The sequence below is a fragment of the Cardiocondyla obscurior genome, linkage group LG11 (assembly GCF_019399895.1).
Source record: "Cardiocondyla obscurior isolate alpha-2009 linkage group LG11, Cobs3.1, whole genome shotgun sequence".
Lineage (NCBI taxonomy): Eukaryota > Metazoa > Arthropoda > Insecta > Hymenoptera > Formicidae > Cardiocondyla > Cardiocondyla obscurior.
Genome location: NC_091874.1, coordinates 5,203,514 through 5,225,125, shown reverse-complemented (window position 1 = coordinate 5,225,125; position 21,612 = coordinate 5,203,514). Strand labels below are relative to the sequence as shown.

The 21,612-nt window shown below is 39.6% G+C and overlaps 1 protein-coding gene across 2 annotated transcripts in view; it reads left to right on the top strand.

Annotated features, from left to right (window-relative positions):
* Positions 1-21,612, top strand: part of LOC139106621 (nicotinic acetylcholine receptor alpha7 subunit) — a 149,708-nt gene that overhangs the window by 36,599 nt on the left and 91,497 nt on the right. The window contains exon 2 of one of the 2 annotated variants that reach the window (XM_070663532.1): positions 9,624-9,766. The exons of the other annotated variant lie outside the window; for it this stretch is intronic. Coding sequence (XP_070519633.1) covers positions 9,624-9,766 — 143 coding nt within the window. The remainder of the gene's footprint in view (positions 1-9,623; positions 9,767-21,612) is intronic. 2 annotated transcript variants of the gene reach the window in all.

Genomic DNA, 21,612 nt, shown 5'->3' with positions numbered 1-21,612 from the left:
GATCGCGCGATTATGCAAAACGGGAAGATAAATTCTAAAGAGACAGATTAACGCGATAACAGTTAATATTTTTTAAATACTTCGCTTAACTAATCGTTAAATTTATCTAAAAAAAAAAAAAAAACTCTAATTATACGCACATGCTTTTCTTTAATTTTTCTAATTATTTTTATTACTTTTATCTTTTTACTGCTTATTATTTTTGTTAACTTTTTAATTACCGCGGTAAATGTAAGTCAGGATAATTTGTACGTATTCGCTCAGGAGTGATGCTATCGTTTGTTCGTATCACTTGCCTTGAGAATCGTCGCCATCGACAATCGAAACTATCCGCCCCGGAAGTAATTAAACGGCAATGAAGCCGATCGGTTCCTGGTCACAAGCCACCCATGCAAACATCACACCAACGAGAACGGAATTAATTTGGTGCACGTTACAATCGAGCTCCTTTTCGCGGCGACGTATCTAAAGCGCTTGGAAACGTAATGGAAAAAGCTAATTTCAGAAATTAGACATTCAACACTTGCATGTAGAGTTGCCAAACAAACGTATTACGTGTGCTCATTGAATTTGAATCGCCGGTTAGTGCGCGCAACGATCCTCCCGCGAAACGAGCTAACTTTTTCGGAAGTGTAAAACGCGACGATGATGCAATAACGTCAGACGTACACACGCGTGTACGTACACGATGCAAGCAGAAAATAGCAACGTCTGCCGTTACGATTGCGCGATAGTAGTTTTATGGATTACAACATTGCATTTATGTCTTTTACCATGCTGCGCAACGAGCGGTATTATAACGGACTCTCGAACTCGCGTATATTGTCAACAAGAGGAAACCACAAAGGAGACTTTGCATGTAATAGGATTTGAAATCTAATAAATGACGCTTGAAATTATTCTGTCCCCGCCGACTTTCCCGGCTCTGTCGCGATTAAGTTTTATCGCGAAAGAGGAAATAAATATGCTCTTATAAATATAAGAAATAATTATTTATCGATCCCGGTGCGATGTTAACCCAATTGAATAATGAAATATCTAGCTTTGCGCGTGCTGCGTACATTGTCGTCAGCAAATTTCGAGTTTTGCTCTAATTCCTCGTCGATCAATATCGCGGAGCCGAGTCGCTTAAAATGCAATATAGCCGCCGTAGGTTAATTCAAATAAAATTACACCCGTTCTCGGTTTTGCGAATGGAACTTATCAACTGACACGCCCAGCAAAAAGCAGAGTCGGGGTTTGCCTAAACAGGTCGCGGTGCCTTTTAAATTTTGAGATATATGCAATGTTCGCCGCAGCGGCCGATGAGTATCTGCACGCCCCGCCGACTAATTTCAAATTAATCGAACTCAGTTTGCGACGCAACGCGGCGCAAAAGTTCGGAAGGGCCACTGAGTCGCAAGTGAAAATTCGGTTTGCATCAATTATATAAATAGAGCGTATTTAATTAGCGCCAAAAGAGCGCGCGAGTTCGCGTCAAGTTGTAATTATAATTGGCACAGTTGACGGGCCGACGACGGAGCTCTCGTGATTAAAACAACGTGTTTACCGCTTCAACTTGTTCAAACTGTACAGCTCTCGTTGTGCGACGATTGAAATCAAGTTAGTCGTTAAATGCACCGTCAAAAATTCGCGCGAAGCGAGCCGGGGGAGGTTTTGAATATCCATCTCGCAATTGTGACCGCGCGATGAAATTGCGCGCCTCGCGAATAAAACGCCCATCGGAATGAATCGGCGATAAATAATTGTCAATTTGTAATCCTTTGATTTTGTAATCCTTTGGCGCGCGACTCGTTCATTAATATCATACGCGAATAATTACTCTCGCGTTCCCTCAGACCTAAGCTGTGAGCTTGGAAATCCCGACGTGCCAGCTCTGGATTCTAAGCGAAGCGCCTCTGTGCTTGCTTATTCACATATTGTGCTAGTCACCTGACCTCAGGCCACCTGAGGCCGATAGGTAGAAATCTACTTTGGAGAACGTTCACGTCCTCCAGACGCGATCTCATCGTCGAGAGGCGAACTCGATCGTCGCACAGGATCGCCGCGTGGTAGAGAGGCTCAAGTTTGCTGGCAAGAATTCCGTATACGAGCCACGAACTTGGCTGGAGAAGTATTCAGAGGTGCCTATGCTTACTAAGAAGATAACCCAACGAGGAATTCAACTACCCTGGGAAAGATCAGATTCAAATCGCGCCTGCTATCTCCTACAAATATCTTCACCTTGTACGCCACGATCGTTTCGAAATTGATCGTAGAAACAATGTCGTTTTAAAACAATGCTGTAACTGCGATTACCACAGCGATAATAAACAAAAATCCAAACTGGCGTCTTTATTATTTTAATCGAGCCGTACCTAATCTTATCTTATTTCATAAACGTAGTCGTAAGCGAACTCGTGCTCGAGCGGAATGTAATTTTCTAGGATATAATTTTCAAGTAAATTAACGTAAGAGATAAAAAATTTTAATCGATTTTGTACTGTTAACTTCCGCATCGCAACTAGTTCAGCACACAGGTACGAAAATTGGCAGTTCACGTAGAAGCTTTGCGATAAGAAGACACGATAAGAAAATCCCTTCCTAATTATTTCCGGCACGATCTAATAATTATTGTTTTAATATACGTTCGATTTTGAAGACAATCCAATTCGAGACCCTTGTTGTTTTAATTAATCTTGAAAAATGCAAAAAAAATAAAAACTTATCGAATTGTTTATAAAATGAATCTTTCGATGGAGAGCATGAATAATATTCACTGACCAAGAATGTAAGAGGCAGCCCCGTAATTGAAATGCTCGCAATTAAACAAATTTAATTTCCGCGAAATCAACCGGGAGATCGTCGGAGGCGCGATCGACGTCGACAATACGGACGACGATCGAGCAGATAAGTGTGCCACGTGTAGCGTCACGATTAAAAAGCGATGATCCAGTTAATTAGTAATCGCGTCAGTAATGAACTATGTTGTATCATGTAATAAGCCTTCATTACGTCGTGCTTCTGGGGCGATATATCATAGACCCGCTCGATAACGACAGGTGTTGACCTATGAATGAACGAAACCCCGCTATAACGTGCACGTTTTCGCGAATGAAAACACGGGCCCCCTCTGCGAAAACTCAATTATCATGGGCTCATTACAGACGTTTGCGCGAGTAATGAGATGCTAACGCAATCGCGCGAGCTCAAATCGACGATTGTGATTTATTAAACGAATCGGCCGCAATCGTGACAATTAAGCGCGCTGGTCGCAATTGGACGGCGCGATTAATCGGCCGCCTGGCTGACGCAGCTATCGAAACCCAAGGTATTTTATTGTCGCGATCGAATCTCGCCGGCATTAAATAGCTGCGCTGTCGATGGCGACAGGAAAACTGACCCCGGCCGCTCGGGTTTATTGCGCGAATCGAATTCTTCCTACCTTGTAACGAGTATTAATGAAAATCGTTATGCTCCTCGTTGGAGATAAAAAAATGACTTATTTATTGTACTCTTTATTTTATTTCCCTATTCGGAAGAGAAACGGAAGCGATGCACTCGCGACGCGAAATTCTGAACTGGTTTATTCAGATTACATGTAAATTCCACGACTCTGGCGGAGCTTGTCGGCGTCGCCAGCGAAAATTGACGCATTGACATGCGTCATGAGCACGTATATAAGACGTTATTGCAACGTCAGACTAACTTCGGAAATAAGTTCTTTACGCTAGAACAAGTAAAAAGGTCCAGTAACGGATGTATCAATACACGTCAGCAAACTTTTAGTTTTCCGAACGCAATTCAATAACGGATTGCTCCATTCGCCTGACATTATCAACGTAAACACCGAGGACTTTAAGCGAGACGGTCGTCTACATCGGTCATTTTCGAGATCCGCGAAAGCAGCTCTCCACTGCGATCTCTGACATCGAGATAGACCGGACTAAATACTTGAGCCCCGCAGCATCATTCAGCGCAGCAAAAATGAAGCATCGAAAGCTATCGATAATATCAATAATTTTTTCGCGCAAGAAAATGGAGCTACATTCGAAATTAAAGCTTCCCGGATTTCAATTGCGACTGAATGGTGGAAGGGTGTCTGTCATTTCGAGATTCGGTTTATAGTGACCAGGCAATTGCCCGCACGAATGCAACATTTGTCTCGCGACATAATCGGTTGTGACGTTTAGTACGACGATCATAATCTATGTCGGCCGACGCAGCTGAGCGCCGAGGAGCGAACGGGGGGTGAATTTGCGTGTAAACTAACCGCAAAGTCAGACCTAAATGTCGAGATGAGCCGGACGGAATACGGGCACCCGTTACGAAATCGCCGACGGTCATTGTAATAAGATCATCGATTCGCATTGACCCTTATCTGCCGCGATCGCAATGCACAGTGTTCATTGTGATATTCCAATTATTCCGTGCTCTGCGGCATTTGCGGACGTCTACAATGCCGTTCGAGAAGTCGCGGAAATACCGCACAGTTCGCGCGAATTTCATATACCTATATTCGGAACACCAGAATTAATTCCATCTCGCTCGATTTTTCTTTAATTAAAATTCATATCTTTTTGTGATTTTTTTAAAAATCTCTTTCATTAAATATTACGTATATCTCGATAATATTATAGCTCTCATCAGCGCAATAAAATCCTGAAACCAGGATTATGTTCGGGGAATAAAGTAAGTTCAAAACAAAGTTTGTTTAATGTTAAATAAAATCACGAGATAATTGAGGAATAATTTTAAAAAATAGTTAACACATTGTACAACGCATATTTAGAAGAAATAAAATTAAGTAGATTTTGCAATAAAAATGTTATAACGTTAAACGATTTTAAGTTATATTCTAATAATTGTTTCGTACTAAAAAAAAAAATGCAAAAAAAAAAAAACACGATAATACATACAAGGAAAAAAAAAGCGTTTACAGAGTATATGGTGTGTATGAAGAGAGCAGGTTCACAAAAGATTACATATGTAAATTCTTCAATTTTTAATGAAAACTTAATGCAAAATTGTGCCGTAAACACGTATCCTAAAAATAACGTTTTTTCTCACCGAGGGAATGAACGGGACAGAGCGTGAAAAAGAGACGAGATTAAAAAGATATTGTTTTCGCGACGTGTAACATATGCAGTTTTCTATAAGTGAATCGATATATGGTTGCGTTAGCCACGATGAGAGATGTACGATAAGGTCGTTTTCAATGGACCGCGGGATCGCCGATACATGTAGCATGACTAGAAAATTGAGGTCATACCGCAATTTATTTGTTTGCCGCTATCATTATATTTCACGAGTATCTAAAATAGTTTTTTATTTTTTTTACGGCGCGTAACTCTACAGAATTTTTAAGCGTTCTAATTTTAATATCCTGCAATTATTCAGATTTTATTCCTTTGTTTTGCGAATTTCTGCCATAGTGAATTAGTAAAAATAAAAAAAATTGCCGCGCCGCACCTTCTATTAGGATGCCGTATATCAATCGCGAAACGTAACGAGAGTCTAACGAGGGAAAAAGTTTCTTAGCAACTCCATGATATTATATTGCTTGTCGTCTTATCGCGGATTTTATGGGGGTATAGATTTATGGGAAAAATCCGGCATGAATAAGATACGGGCATGGACGTTTTATAGCCTTAGATTTATCTCATGTGTGCGTTGCCATGACAATGTCCTTTTTTTTTTTTGGTCGATAGATACGGGAAGTTATATTACCAAAGATTTATCAAATTGAGCTACGTAAAATGATAGATAAAAAACAATTTGTTTGACAGAGCGTCAAATTTACATATGCTTTGTACAGTCGTTCATGTTATGCGAGACTTAATAATGCGAATTAATTGCAACGCAATAGTACAAGTTAATGTTTGGAGGTCTATTATTCTTCGAATAAGTTAATTTAATTTTTATATCATTTCACGTAACGCTAATCACTCGTCGCACGCTAAGCGTGCTCACGCGAGTATTATTAAATTTTCACAAGATAAAATTAATCGTAGTTGTGCCAATTATTTACTTTTCTAATTCTTATCTACTTTGAGAGCCGTAATAGCGCACCTGATATATCGAAAACTCATTGCCGCTGTCTTGTCAAATGGAAAAAAAAGAATTTGAAATTCATTGAACTCGCATGTGTTGATCTTTTGACATATGATGTTCGATAACATGGTAATATATTATGCGCGTAATGATGCGATTTTTTTTTTTTTTAGCAAACGTGTGAAATTCTCATAAATGTCACTGCTGCGAAGAAAAGATCTCGCAACTATTTTTCAAATTTTTCATACAATAATCCTGACATAGTTTCCAGTGTGATCTTTATTTATGTCCTTTTTAAATTAAAATTACCTACTTTCATTTTTTATAATTTCAAATAACTTGCTTTATGAAGTCTCATTTAAATACCGAATTTTTTACCTTTAATTTGGATTCACAATCATTTTTTTTTTATTGAAATTCATTCTCTGGATAAAATCGTGTAATGTCTGGGTGCGTCAGCGATTCCTTTCTTCGTTCCCTGCGCGCTTTGCGTCATAAAATCGCTCGATCCTCCGAAAAACGCGGAATAAAATGCATCGCGCGACCATAACCGTGGAATTCCGTGTGAATGGACGCGTATGAAACTTAAAGGTCTTGCCTACCCCGAATGATAAAATGTTATCGTTAAGCTGCAGCTTAAACTTGGATGAGAAATGTTGGAGCGATTCAGTTAAGGTGATTGAAATATCAAAGTTTCTCCTACTTAAAGTTTAGAAATAGAAATTGCAATTTTAATATCTAATATGTTATGAAGCGAAACTTAACAGTTCATTAATTAAGTTCGATTGGGAGAGTTTTATTTCACTAGATTAAAAGCCTATTTTATTGAGAAAACCGAGAAAATAATGCTTAAAGTATATTGAGGAAATAAAAATTTTAACTTATTAATGGAGATTATTGCGCTTTGTTGTTACTGTTCAAATAATTAAAATAAATAACGTTTTAAATGCATATTAAAGAAGTTCATTATTTCCGGGCTCAATTTGGTGTTTACCTTATTTATTCTTTACTTGATTCATTTACGTAATAATCAACTACGTTTCAGCTCTTGCATTTTATATTCTGCAGACCTTCATTTTTCATAAACTTAGAGGCAAACTTTGCACGGTATCTCCGTAAGAATCTTCAAGTCCTGTTTGTCGTGCTCCTTCTTTCTTTAACATTCATGAATTCAATTATCCGCCGTATTTCCCAAGGATACCGTATGTCTAACAACTTTACAATTTGGCTTACGTTGTGGCGTTTTCGTTACATGCACGACAGAAATGGAACGGTGCCGTGCGAGTAACAAGAATTTCTCGAAAGCGCCAAGAGGTGACTTGCGCTAGCGCGTATATTTTTCATCATTTCACGAAAGGGTGCGACAAGATGCCGTCAGTCGCGTGATAATGCAGTCGCGTCTAATACTTTGTATTCATAAAATAAAGATAAAGATAGAGCTGCGCGAGAATATTGCTCGCTGAAGTCATAATGGTTGAACTTTGTTTCCTAAATTATATCTCAAAATGTGTATTTCTTTTTATCGAAGCAGAATAAAGCTCTTAAGATGAACGAGATTGTTGTCTCAAAGATATATTCCCGGAGTTATTAATCGGCGAAAATGCAGCAGATTAATTCAGTACGTCACCCTGGTGTTAAACTTCGTCATATAATTACGACGTAAAAACACTGAAATATAATTCAACTGCCCGATGTAACAAACAATGTAATCTGATTCGGTCCGTAGCAACGAATCGCTATCCGATTTGATTATGGATTATATTTATCACCATGACAAATATATATTTGTACTTTTATACTAGAGTATATAATGCGAAGATAAGTTAATTTTCTCTTACATAGCGCTCCGATAATATTGCGCAGATTGCATTACGAGAAGACTCGTTTCGAAATGCGATTGTTATCACGATGTTACTGTGCTCATTACAAAGGGAGTTTATGCAGTGCAAACATTCGTGCTTTAATTACGCGTATTTTTTCTCGTCCCTGAATTCGCTTCGCGGTGCTTAAATCCACATCCTTGCGCCTTTGTTTCATATGACGTGCAAATTCTATTCGTTTTTCAGCGGAAACGTACGCGAGAAAGCGTGAGTGCTAATGATACGAGTATAAAATATCAGAAAATCTCTCAGGCTGTCAAATCTTTTATTGAAAGTAAAGAGTGTGGCGAAAAAAAAATAAAAAAAAACGCGGGGATCGCAAATAACATATGTTTTTGTCAAACACGTTCTTCGGCCAATTTAAAAAAATGTACGAATTAATTAAATTTCTACTGCGAGAAGCTTGCACAATATCGGCAAAAACTTTAATGCAGATATTTTGACAATGTCTCTTCATATCAATTTTGATTGATGAAAGGTTACTGTAACACTTGCTCGGCTTTAAGCCAGTTCAACTTTACGGTATCTTACTTCTCGAGATGTCGATAAGTGTCGATAAACTCTCGCCGCAATATGAAACTTTAGCCCAAGTATCAGGTCCCCGATACATCGACCAGCTATTTACAAGCCCAAATACTTTACCAATCTGTGCATTAATCCATTGAACTCGCTCATTATTTAATAATTATTAGGAAAGAGTGTTTCAATGCGACTAATCAATAATTTTATGTTAATAAGTCGTCCGTTAAAATAACATTTTAACGCTGCATTGTCGCGCTTTTCTAAAAATGATAATAAATGCATTTTGTTCTCTATTTATCTCAAAAACGCAACAAACGTAGGCAAGAAGTTTATAATTATATTAAAAAATTTTCAAATTATTCTTGCAAAGTTAATTACCAAGTTTAATATGTTAAATTCTTTTACGTAATAAACACGCTAAGATAAAAACTTTTAAGTCGTTAAGAAACCAACGAATTAGTTAAAAGTTATTAGGCAATGTAAATTATAAATTTGCACTTCGACCAAACGAAATAAATGTTCATATATAAAATAATAAATATCTAAAGAAAGAAAGTACAAAAGAAGAAGAGACAGGGGTGAGGAAATGCTACGTAATAATAAAAAAAAGAAAGAAAGAAAACCCGGTAGCGTAGTCTAAAGAAAAAAAAAAAAAAGGATAAAGGGGTGATTTATTCAAGAAAGATAAACTGCAAGTCGTAATGGTAGAAAGCAGGCAAAAATGGGGGAGAAACGAGACTTAAAAAGGGAGAGAGAGTAAGAAGAAACGGGGAAGAGAAGAGACGGAGACTTAAAAAAGACTTAAAGGCAAAGACGAAGAAAGAGAGAGTGTTCGCGAAGTTGTGTATTCGCGAAAGTAGTCGAGAACTCCGGATTGGGGTAGCTACAGAAACGATGGGATAGGTAAGTAGACGAGGTAGGTCTGGGCTCGCACAATTCTAAGAAGATAAACGTTGCTCGGACAGCGACAGAACGAAAGAGACAGACGGACATTGCGAGAGAAAGAGAGAGATAGAGAGAGAAAGAGAAAGGGGTAGTCATTCCTGCGTTATCCCGTTCCCATTTCTTGCATTTCCCTTCCTCCCTCCCCTCAAGCGAGGCGATGCGACTTGGCGACGAGGACTAGAGAGATCGTCGCAATTGATTGCGCGCAACTTCTCACTGACTGCTGATTGTGATTGGGCACAGGGCTGGTAAGTGGCGGTCTACACGAGAAGAGGCTACTGAACGACCTGCTGGACTCGTACAACACCCTGGAGCGACCGGTGATGAACGAGTCCGAACCCCTCGTGCTGAGCTTCGGCCTCACGCTCATGCAAATTATCGACGTCGTAAGTGCTCAACTATTTTCTTCAACTTTTTCTGGCGCCGAAATAATTTTTGCCCCTCGGACCCTTCACCCTCGATCCTCGGAAACCCTATCTTTGCGCGGTTCTTTTTTCTACGATTTTTTTTTTTATACTTCCGTCGCTGTTATATGATTTGTATTTTTATATCCAAAAAGTATGCTAGTACCTTGATTTTTCATGCCTCGCATGTTATTTGGATGATGTATATTTCTATGTTTTAATTATAAAAAAGAAAGAAGGTAATCAATGGTTTTTTTTTTAATATTCCCTCTAAATAATCCGTAATTCATTTTATTATTAGATTAAATTCTATCGAGTTCTATTATAAACTATAATCAATTACGCACGTCCCGTGAATAATTACGTGTACACCGTTGACAAATACATTTCTCCATTTAATTACACATATTCTCGACAAAGTAACGTTAAAACGCAGAGCTTTTATCGTAATGCTGTGATCTGTGGACGCGTATTAGCGTGATATATACTATGCACCATCGCGGGATAAAAGTATTCCCGAATACCAAAGTTACGGTCTCGAAGTTACCCGCAAATGAATCGAATGCACCGATCAACGTCGCAGATCGACACTCGGTATTCTAGTTCCTAGTTCCGTTAGACACAGTATAAATTGGAATACTGGCATCAAGACGGAATTGCTCGTCTTAACTTTGACACGACCGCTTTGATCAAAACGTATTAAAAAACAGTCGACGTAATCAACATACAAGCGTGCATTTATATTCCAATTGATTTTATTAATATCCAATTGTGCTGCAAATCAGCCGTCGCGTATTCGGAATAACTGACCGCTCGGTACGGCCGTCCCTTCGGCCCTCGGAATTAAATTTATTACGCCGTACGTGCCCTCCATTTCCGCGGTTCGCGCCGATTCGACGGCCGGGCTAAAGCGCAACTTCCGGGAAGAGGTGACGACCGAGTCCCGTGTCTCGTGCGCGAAACAGGATGCTTTTAATTTCCGAAAATTCGTATCGTCGATCGGGGGGACAGCGGAGACCTAGATGCTACCTCGCGACATACGGCCTCTCAGCCGAGGAAAGGCGATAATTCCGATTTTGTGGTTCACGTGTGGCCCCGGGAATATAAATAACGTGTGCATGCACACGAGCGTGCATGCCACGCGTTTCGCGCCGCCGTTTATCTTCGCCGTTGCACGCCGCACAATTTTCGACGCGGCGCCAGGGGATGCGCGATAAACTACCGAGAAGGATACCGAGTGGGACGGTAACGCGGTATTGTGATCACGCTGGGTGTAATAATAATGTTCCGGTATTGATATCGCGCGAGCAGCTTACGTTAATACGTCCCGCGAAAAATGTAAAATATTATTTCCCGAATCTTTCGAGTATGATATTTCTCGGGCACCGAATTGTTAAGTCTCGTCCGTTTCTTAAAAAAAATTGCATTGACTTGTCCGGATCTCTCACGATACCAACCTCTATTTATCAGAGCCGCGGTATTTCTTTTAGAAACTTCGTGATAATTAAGAATCATTTCATCGCCGTTCGCGTAAAAAAAAAAAAAAAAACGCGTCTTTGAGATGACGCGGTGATTATTAGAATATGCAAGAATGTTGTACGATTCGGAAGAAATTCGGGAAGTACAAATCAAAGTATATTCATGCACCTGGTGCACCTGAATTTTTCAGAGGGTCCTTAATAAAAAACGAGGTTTAGCTTAACCTGCCGTATCGAACGTACGTGAGTCCTACCCCTTATTTATCTCGTTATTTTAAATTAGGTCGTAGGCCCCTCGCCATAAATTCTCTCCTCGAGTGTCCATTGCATTATGACAAAAACGTGCGCCCGGGTGTACGTGACGTGTAAGCGCACGCGAGCGAGCACGCGATGTATTGAACTCGGGATCCGTGGGATCGCTAAGCTCCAAATGACTGCACGGATCAGTCGTCCCTTGCGGGGCTGCTGCATCTAGATTGCACCGACGGCTGCATGTTGCTGCCATCTGCATCCCGTGCACTCATGCACACGTGTCACTGCCTATCGCTTCTGCGCATTCGGGCATTTCTGCGTATGCTATTGCGATCGCTGCGGATATCTATAAAGCCCCGGCCGCGTGAAAAGTGCATGCGTTAGATAGCGAGTCGTTTGAAATACCCGGCGCGAGCCGCCCTTGCATGCTAAGACAGACGGTAGCGCGACCTGACAACCTTTTCGCGACGCGGAGTCATCTCAGGGGCCAAAAAATGCGGCGGAAAAGCCCTTTTTGATATCCATCGCTTTAACATTTCAGTGAACGCGCGACCTCGAGTTGAAATTCTCTTTGAATAAAACTGAAAAAGAATTTTTTCAAGTTCTCCGCTCGCGAATACGTGAATTTGTAAAAAAGAAAAAAAAGTTTAAACGTATTTAATGCACCGTGTACGTCGATAATTGTTTGCGAATTGAAGTGGTTGTTGAAAATCGTAGCCTTTATTTTTGTAAAGAGAGAAAAAAAAAAGTGGATTGCACTCTGTTTGTAATAGACGTACTCTAATTTTATTTTCAAGCAATCAATAAGAAGCTTTTAATGTCATCGCACATTGAATTAATCGGCGGAAATTCAATTGCGGGGGGTGTCGATGTGTGGCGCGGTATCGCTACCTATCTCTAGTCCGTCAAGTAGGAAGAAACGCGATAATCTATTTTTTTTTTTTTCCTTTTTTTTTCCTCCATCGCGATTCAGACACGTCTCACGTGTGTGCGTCATTCGATGTAAAAGAAATCACCGTCAATAAATATATGTACGTAAAAAGCGCGAGTTCTATAATTGTCGAGAAGATCGTGTATTAAAATCAATTTCATTTTATAATAAACCGTTAGTTCGGTTTTTCCGGTCGTAAGGGCGCGAAACACTTTCGACTTGGATTATACTTCTTCCGCTTCTCAGGTGCGAAGATCCCATCCCGGATAACATTGTAAACTCTCCGCGGCGCGCATTAAGAAAAATCGATTACCCACTCGGAAGTTCTTTTTCATGGTGCTTTGAAGCGCCGTGGCGCTCGAAATCATGAACAACCTCGGCTCCCGGGGCACCCGCCGAGCAGTGAGTTTCAATAGTGTTCCGCAGTAGAATAGTACTTAGCCCGGAGATTAGCCGAGTTTCAGAGCTCACTTGCAATGGCACCGACTATCTCGTTTCTTCGGACGGGCGTGTGCACGTGCGCCGTTCGCCGCCGCCGACGACAAGGCGGGAAGGAAGCTCGCGGTGTTATCGTCAATGCGCGCAATATATTTCGGCACACGTTCCCTTAGGGCTGCTTAGACTTATCTCGCGATGAGTTTGTCTTGTAGATAAGCGTAGCTTAACAAATCGGCTGTGGAATATATCCTATCCCGGACGCGAAAATAACTAGCTGCACCCACGCGACTCGTCACCGGTCGCACGATCGTCATCGTGATTAGGCTATTGTGGAGTTTACAACCCTCCGCGTTTGTCTTCAGTTAAGTGTTTATGGGAGGATAGAACGTAAAGGTATGAATGACATCGGGTTAAATAGCGGAACGATCTACGCTTGGGGTGAATGATAAAGAGCATTGTGCCTCTTGTTCAGATAAAAATTTGTACGAAAAAAGATAGAATAATACAATTTTGTAATAAAAAATTCAGAACGGATATTTAGAAATTAATATTAATAATTGATATCATTATAAAATAATAATGAAAGTTAAGAACTTGTGCAGTAAATTCTTTTCTTTGAATAAAAAAAAAAGAAAAAAAATTTACAGAACGATATGTAAGAAAGAAAAGTTAAAAATCTTTTCCGTGTTCAAAACGAATTTTTATGGATATAGAGAATTAAAGCTCAAATCTTTTCTATTTTCTTTCTTATATACATAGTCACTAGTGATGAATCGGATTCTTTTTTTCTCGTACCGTTTGTTACAATCTAAACCGGAGCTTAAATAACCAATTGCAGCTACAGAATCGATAATAATTCAAAGTCTTAGCGCGATCGAATTGGAAATGAAGTTGTAGAACGTGAACGACTTTCGTGATGTAATACAGAGATGTATTTCTGAAGCAGTGCAACATATTATTTTCTTTTGTTAAATTTTTCAGCTACGATATTGAATGTTTTCCTTTAAAATAACGACGTGGATTAAACTCTGTTTTTTAAGTTTGCGAGAATCTGTTTTTTTAATAGCAAATTCACTTTTACAGTCTCCGTTTCCCCCTACAAGCATTTATTTAAATACGCCTCCAAGATTTCGTAAAGACTCGTCGATTAATGTAAATATACATCGCAAACCGGGATTAAAAAATCATTTCACAAATGTGCAAAAACGTTAGATCGCTCTTCACGTTCAGTTTTGCATAAAATAACTTTCGATTATATTCCGCTGCACGCGAAGAAAAATTACGTCTCATAATTTTTGAATTAATAGCGGCTACTATTTCTTTTCGCTTATGGTAATTACTCTCATTTGCCAAGTAACAAAATCGTCTCACGTAACTGCGGAATTACACGTACGTTAAACGCACGTTTCACGGTGCATCATTACGACAGATCCAGATTTCCCGGCATGTTCTCACATTAATACCCCGCGCATTTACGTCGTCCGCACGCAAACCGACGCTTTCTTCGCTTTTCAAAAAGCTGAAATACTGCCGCGTTGGTTATACTTTTCAAAATGACAGCGATCTAAATTACGACACTCCTATGAAAGAAAGAAACGTTCGCGTATTCTGAAGAAATTTTATTTTAGCCGTACATCGATCTAATTTTTTTTTTTTTGTTTAATTATGCATCTTACTGTTTAATTAAAGTCTTTTATTGAAAAGATTTAATATTAATTAAACCTCGGAAGAAGGAATAGAAATTCCACAATCTCGTTTTACTATCTGAAAGTACGTTGCTATTTTCATCATACGATTCTTCTTAAATGTAAAATACATTATTGTAAAATATCAAATTAAATTATACTAAATTCTTTATTTATTCTACTTTTTATTTGGAACGTTAATTGCAAAAATGTAACTGCAAATTTCTGAAAATCCAGAATATCCAATCACGGCTTCTGCTCTTTGTTGTGTACAATTTAAGTTATGGATGTGCAGTGTATCGATTTTTTTTTCCCCTCCGCTCGTCAGCGTATGCGATAAATTTTTAGCAAAAACTGTTTCGATAATCTAGATCGATTGTCATGTAACGTTTGGCCCATATTCATTCGTTGTTCTACACTTATAACGCTCTGCAGTTTCGTGTCGCGAATGCTAAACGAACGTGGAATACATCGGCGACAAGTGTGTTCAATCCATACAAATTTAGTGGAAAATTAAATAGTAAAAACCGTGTTTCGCGTCTATGTTTTATACGTGCAAAGCAATTGTCGTTTTTACCTTATAATTGCAGATTAATCGTATATCCGGAATTTATCAATTCATAAAATGATTCCAAGTGAAAATTTGCTCAATCGGATTCGCGGTGTATTCTTCATCGGTCATTTTTAAATAATAAAATCTCTTATACATCTTTAATTTTTTATGTATGCAATAAAAATAACATTCTATTTAACGCACTTGGTAAATATTGCTTTTAATACACGCTTTTATAATTAAATAAATATTAATTCTTCCTACATGTGTTCGCGAAATAAGATAAAAAGTAATAACGCGAAGAAACAATTGCAATTTACGGAGATGCAGCCCATCTCTCTTTATAACTGAATTAAAAAATGTCACCTTTGATGTACCGTGTCAAGTTAATAAACTTCTGTAATTGCATTTCCAACGAAACAAAGTTTCATGTAACGATATTATGTGCCGGATTAAACTTAGGATTAGATTGATAACAGTTGTTCCTGTATATTGTTACAACCATTTTCTGTATCGTTGAAAATTTTATACATACATATCGAGGTAATGTTTAAACATTGATGTAGATTTCGCGTTAATTCCACAAACGCTAAAGTTATTTGTACTAAGATTTATCGGATTCCTTATCGTAACTTGAATGGTTGCTGAAAGTGCTTAATTAAAATAATTTCTAAAGTCTATCATGTCCGCGAGGCATAGTTTATCAAGTTAAAGCATTTTCCAACATCCATTTTCTGTCAGAAAACTTCTTGCTTCCACTGGAATTTCAAAGTTAGGAGCAAAAATGAGGTTTCGCAGCCAGTGTCAGAAATGGGATGATAGTCTTTCAGCTCGCCAACTTTTTGCATTCAACGTATACATGCATTCTTTTTTTTTCTTTTTTTTTTCTTGTTAATGTGCGGAAATTACGGATTTTATGTAAGTGCATAATAAAATTTTATGACGCTTATTTCTAATTGTACTTGTTTCAAATTAATTATCAATGAAGTAAATGCCCGAAAAATTAAAAGGCACAATGCTATTTTTAAAGTGCTTAGAATAATTTAGAATAATTTACGTAATACAATTTATTTTCAACTAGTCACAGCTGCGGAAAATATCAAGATATATAAATTGACATTACATTAATTGTTCCGGACGCTAAGCAATTTGGCACCCCGAGTAGAAAGCTTAAAACGGTTAAAGCCAGTGTGACCAGCCGGTTTCGAGACGTTCGAGAGATTTAAAGGAAGAAGAGCTACATCTCCAAGGGCACTAAAGGTTGAAACCTCGACAAAGTAGGCTGTTGGAGAACCTGCCAAAAGAGGGTCTCGCGTTCTCTAAATTCTCGGTTAAGTCAGGACGTGCTAAACGATTGGCTGGGAATAAGGGCGAGCGACTCGATGAAATTTGCATAGCCGATGCAGATTTGCATGCGCATATTACACGATCCTTTTAAAGATATATCAAGCTGACCTAAATATTCCTGACGAATATGCGCGCAAAAGGAAATTTTCTTTTACGTATATAAGTATTATTCAAATTATTATTATAACTTAATTGTAAACCGAGGCGTATCGAAACGAATTTCAAATTTCCCGTGCTCGCAATCTTAATGCGTTTTCGTTACATCATGTAAAATCGGGTAGAAGTGCGCCTTTCTGCGCGAATGCCGAGCGTGCCCGCAATTCGATTTCGCACCCGACGTGATGCTATTCGCAAGTGGAAGAAAGCCAGCTAATGGGGCCGGAACGACGACGGCGATGACGACGATGAAGAGTCGCGGGGTTTCCTGTCTCCTCTCACCCTCGATTCGCCCGTTCGGTGGCGGCGAACGCGAGCGCGGATGACGCATAGCGTCAAAGATGCGCCAGCGACCGCAAACTGGATTTTGTTCGACGGGGAAGTGTGCAGCATTTGTGCAGCGAGAGCCCGGTTGCACCGCATTACCGTTTATTATGGCGGGTCACGTACCGCGAAAAGTTTCCCAGGCTCGTCGTCCTACATTGAATTAACTGTCCGCACACAGTAATTCATCACTATCACCCGCAATGGTGTCAAAACATTGCGAACAAGATAAATGAACGATTAAGATAGGCACGCGCTTTATCACATAAATAGTGACAGCGAAGTCACTATTAATTGGGATATCTCCATCAACTTTTACCTCGATATATTTACTCGTTATTTTACTTTCACCTTTCAATTAATTTGCGCTTTCTTTTTTATTATACTAAAAAAAAAATAATAATACGATAACTTTCTGAGCATCTCCTTCGATAACGATCAATTCGACGTCGCGGAAAAATGCCCACAATTAAAGTTCACTTTTAAATTAGAATTAAACATTTAATTATATATTTATTAACATGCGATACGCGATTTTCTACAATCAAACGCTGAAAAAAAAGTGGAATGCAATGTCACACAGAGTATATCATAAATTCTAGTAATACCGTGCGTCGTAATGAAATTGCGTTCAAATTGTTATTAAATGATTGAAATTGTGAATATATGTTTCTTTGAAACTTTTTCACTTTTGTATTAATTAAAAAGATAAAGCCACGAGCTTAGCAACTCAATCATATCTGCGGTACAATCTAAGAAAACGTGAATTTACGCTGGATAATAATGATGTGTTCTTATTTTTCGTCACGCGAATGTGATAAATGAGTTTGCTCGTCAGCCGCCGACCCCGTTCCCTTGATAACACGAGCCTTTCTTGATCCCGCTCATTCCGGCGAATGAGATAACGAGAAATAAATTGGAACTTCGTACAGCAGGGTATTTTTATATATAGAGATATATCTGTATAATCTATATAATAATTATATATACTGTTCAAATCGTGCCATCTTTAACGACCCGAATTTCGGAGAGGTAACATTGGAAATTGAAACAATGCGCGGTTCGTTATCTCTTCGCGCAGAGACAAATCGCGCCGGCTGCATCGCGTTTACGATACGGACGCTCATAAATGCGCTACGTGTCAGACAATATATAGCCTTCGGTGCTGAAACGGAAATGCCGGTCACGTCACGAATTTCGCCGTGGAAGAAAATGGTAATATATCCGGGCGCGAGCAGCTACTCGACCTCACCATCCGAGGTGATCGGTTACTTCGGCAACAGCTGTGCAGTCCGTAAACAATATTTGCCACCTTGTAATAAAAATTGTAACGCCGCCTGCCCTCGAACGGTGTCAATCGGGTAGTTAACCGGTGCGATCAGCGGACGTAAAATAAAGCTCGCTTGTAAAATGTGCAGCCAGCCCGTGGGAAATCGACAGGAAAATTTTGTATCGTTGCGAGATTACGGAATCGCGTTGAACATATCCCGAAATCGGCGACGCGGCATCGTTCTCCGTACCACGCGGCCCGGAAACGTTACCGCGAAACCGGCAGCTAATTTATATTATTTGTTGCGGCATAAATTGATTCGCGGGTAAAGTAAATTCCAAAACTTCGTTCGCCCGGGTCCGCGCACGTGAGCTGTGTGTATCACGGCTATTCTACCGACGGGGCGGCAGCTTATCCTACTTCCGAAGGGGCCGCGAACGTGCGACCCGCCGCCGTCGCATGGAGCCCATTCTTCGGCGGATATGAGAAAACGAGCCCTCTCTCTCTCTTTCTCTCTCTCTCTCTCCGAACGCGTCAATATGGCCGTGTGCGCGGAAATGAAAAGCGAGAATTATTAATCGTGCGGCAAGCACGGAGAGAAACGCGAGCGAATGCGGCACGATTGTGCGAATGTTACAGATTCTTTCGATCGGCGTCAGCGATCCGCTTCGCGCATGTGACGCGCTGCTAATAGTGACAAAATTAAAACGGCTCGGTAGTAAAGGGAGCGAATTTAGAAGGGGAACGTAATACTGCGCGGGATTAAATACGATCGGACTTATTCTCAGCTGCAGGGAGAAAAGGATTATCAACCCCTTTTCTCGCTTTTCCTGTCGCGATTACTTTTTCTACGGCATTCACCGAGCAAAGACGTCAAAGGATCGGTCGCTAACAAAATTACATGTGGCATCTGCTTCCGACCCGATCGTCGACGATTGCTCTCGATAACTTCTCCGAAGAAAGTTTCCGCACTTACGGGCAAGTTTATACTTCCGTAAATCAGTTCTCCGCGCCGGGGATAAAGTTTACGCGCTCCTTCGCGTAGTAGCCGCGCGATTTTAAGCTCGTTGAGAAAAATTGTAACGATTTTGTAACTGCGTCTCTAGAAGGCTTTTAAGTTTCGATGAGCTTTTTATTCAATGGGCATCCCGGAGTCTTAAACTGGATACATTCGAATATAAGTTTTGAATCATTAAAGTTCGATTGATATAATAAGTTTCGCGTGTCGGCGCGATTATGTCCGCAAATTGATTTCCCTCCTCTTAAAAGTGTTCACTTCAATATTAAATAATAGTACGTATGCTTAACAATACGTTTATAAATTATACTAAATATTTCAATATTTTATTCACCTTAAATAATTATTTTTGTGCAGGCGGTTCACACGCGACTTTTCTATATCAAAACTTTTATCTCTAGTTTAATCGCTATAAGTTTGCGGGATCAATATTAAAGAAGAATATTAGAGCGGATTATATTTCGAAAGGTAAAACAAGTAGTGAATTTTAAATTAATTTCCGGCAGACTTTCCTGCGTAAAATTTTAATCAAGATACATTTACCAAGTTATTTACTGCATTGGATATTAAATGGTAATAAAAACTAATATTGATTCTAGGATTCTCTGAAAACTCTACTATTAGGAATCAAGATTTTAGACGCACTCGGAAATATATGCGGAAAGAAAAATATATCTCTCATTGTTTGTAGTTCATTTAGTTTCGCGCTTTGCTAAATGCACATATTTCTTTTTCATTCTCTTTTTTTTATGTTACAGTAAAAATGAAATTCACGTTACTCTATTATTCATTTAATGTGGCGCCAAAGTGATTATGATAATTACGTCACGCGAAATTGATCATCGGAAATTTAACGATTTAATCATCAAAGTGTATTACAAATAATAATATGATAATATTGAATCAATAAGTGCCGTTTATAACGTGTTATGCTGTAACGCCGCGCGAAATTGTGAGATAATGCATCGAGGCATTTTTGTCCACTGAATAAATGTGCTCGTGAAGGTGCTATTTGCCTCAATTGAATAAATGATCCACCGTGATTTTTCGATCTAAACTAAGATCGCGAAATCATGTGCGGTTTTATTGATTGACCGATGCACGTGATGTGTCACAACCTGTTGCGCTTGATGGACAGTCTTAAGCAATCCACTGTCCGTTTTTCTAGTCGTTATTTAAATTAATTGCGCAAGAGACGCGGTTACGTACGCATACATATTAAATAAAATTAATTATAACTTCCCGGATTATAACGAATAATTTTTGACTAAATTTAAAAAGGTTCAAATTGATTACACGCAAATCCATCCTTTTAATTCAATAACATAATTATTTGCAACTTTATATCTTTTGTTTTCGTCGAAAATAATTTATGCATTATAATGTTTTCGCGATTAATAATGTTCCCTTTAATTATTAATTATTTAACATGCATATACGGTGCGCATATTACTTCTTATATGCGCTAGCCGCGTATTCTTGACTCAATTATAGGAATACTGGTGCTAATTAGCGCAATCATCAGCGCAATGCTATAGAACGTAAATTTAATTCCGTTCTCGTTAAGCCGAAGTTATATCGAGGCGTGAAAAACAGTCGTCCGTTTATCAATTTTGTGGGCCGAACAATGCGCATTAGTTTACGAGTTCGCCGAGTGTGCCGTTTGTATGCGCGTGCATAATAATTATCGTGCCGCGAATCTTCTGACTGCGGTAAAGTTACGCGTTTCACCTCGTTACGCCGCAGTTTCTGCATTCAAGTGCCGCAGTCCGCGATTGTGTGCGGCCGCGACAAAAGAACCGGCCGCGTCTCAAAAATTGCGCGTGACCGCTCGAAAATAATAATGAACCGCGCGGGAAGCGGGAAAAACTACATGCCGCAATTCGCGTCTAATTTAAGAATTATGCGAGCGTATACCGATATACTTGCGGCGGTTAAAGAAAAATGCTCGCCAGAGTTCCCGTGACATTACGTCGCTAGTTCGTATTTCGCGCACAAGATACGTTTGTCTCACGGAAGATATCACGCTGTCAGCGGGTATCGAGCGCAGATTTCCCCGCGGAGCCTCATCCGCTTGCCCTCACCCTTCGTGGAATATCTTTCCGCTTCTGCATGGAAATTTCGTCGCGTGATCCGCGTCGCGCTGTGCACTTTATCACGCGTCGCGCTGCAGACGTGCCGAAGATGCGCCGTCATAAATCCCTAACTGCGCCAAATGGACAAACGATTTATATCGCTATATCGACATGTGTCCACGCCGCAGCTAAGCGGCCGAAATTAATGGGCCTGGACAGATCAGTTCGCGAACTTGTTCGCGATCGCAACTGTCACAGATACCGGGCGTAATTGGCAATTGATTGGAAACGTTGTGTAAAA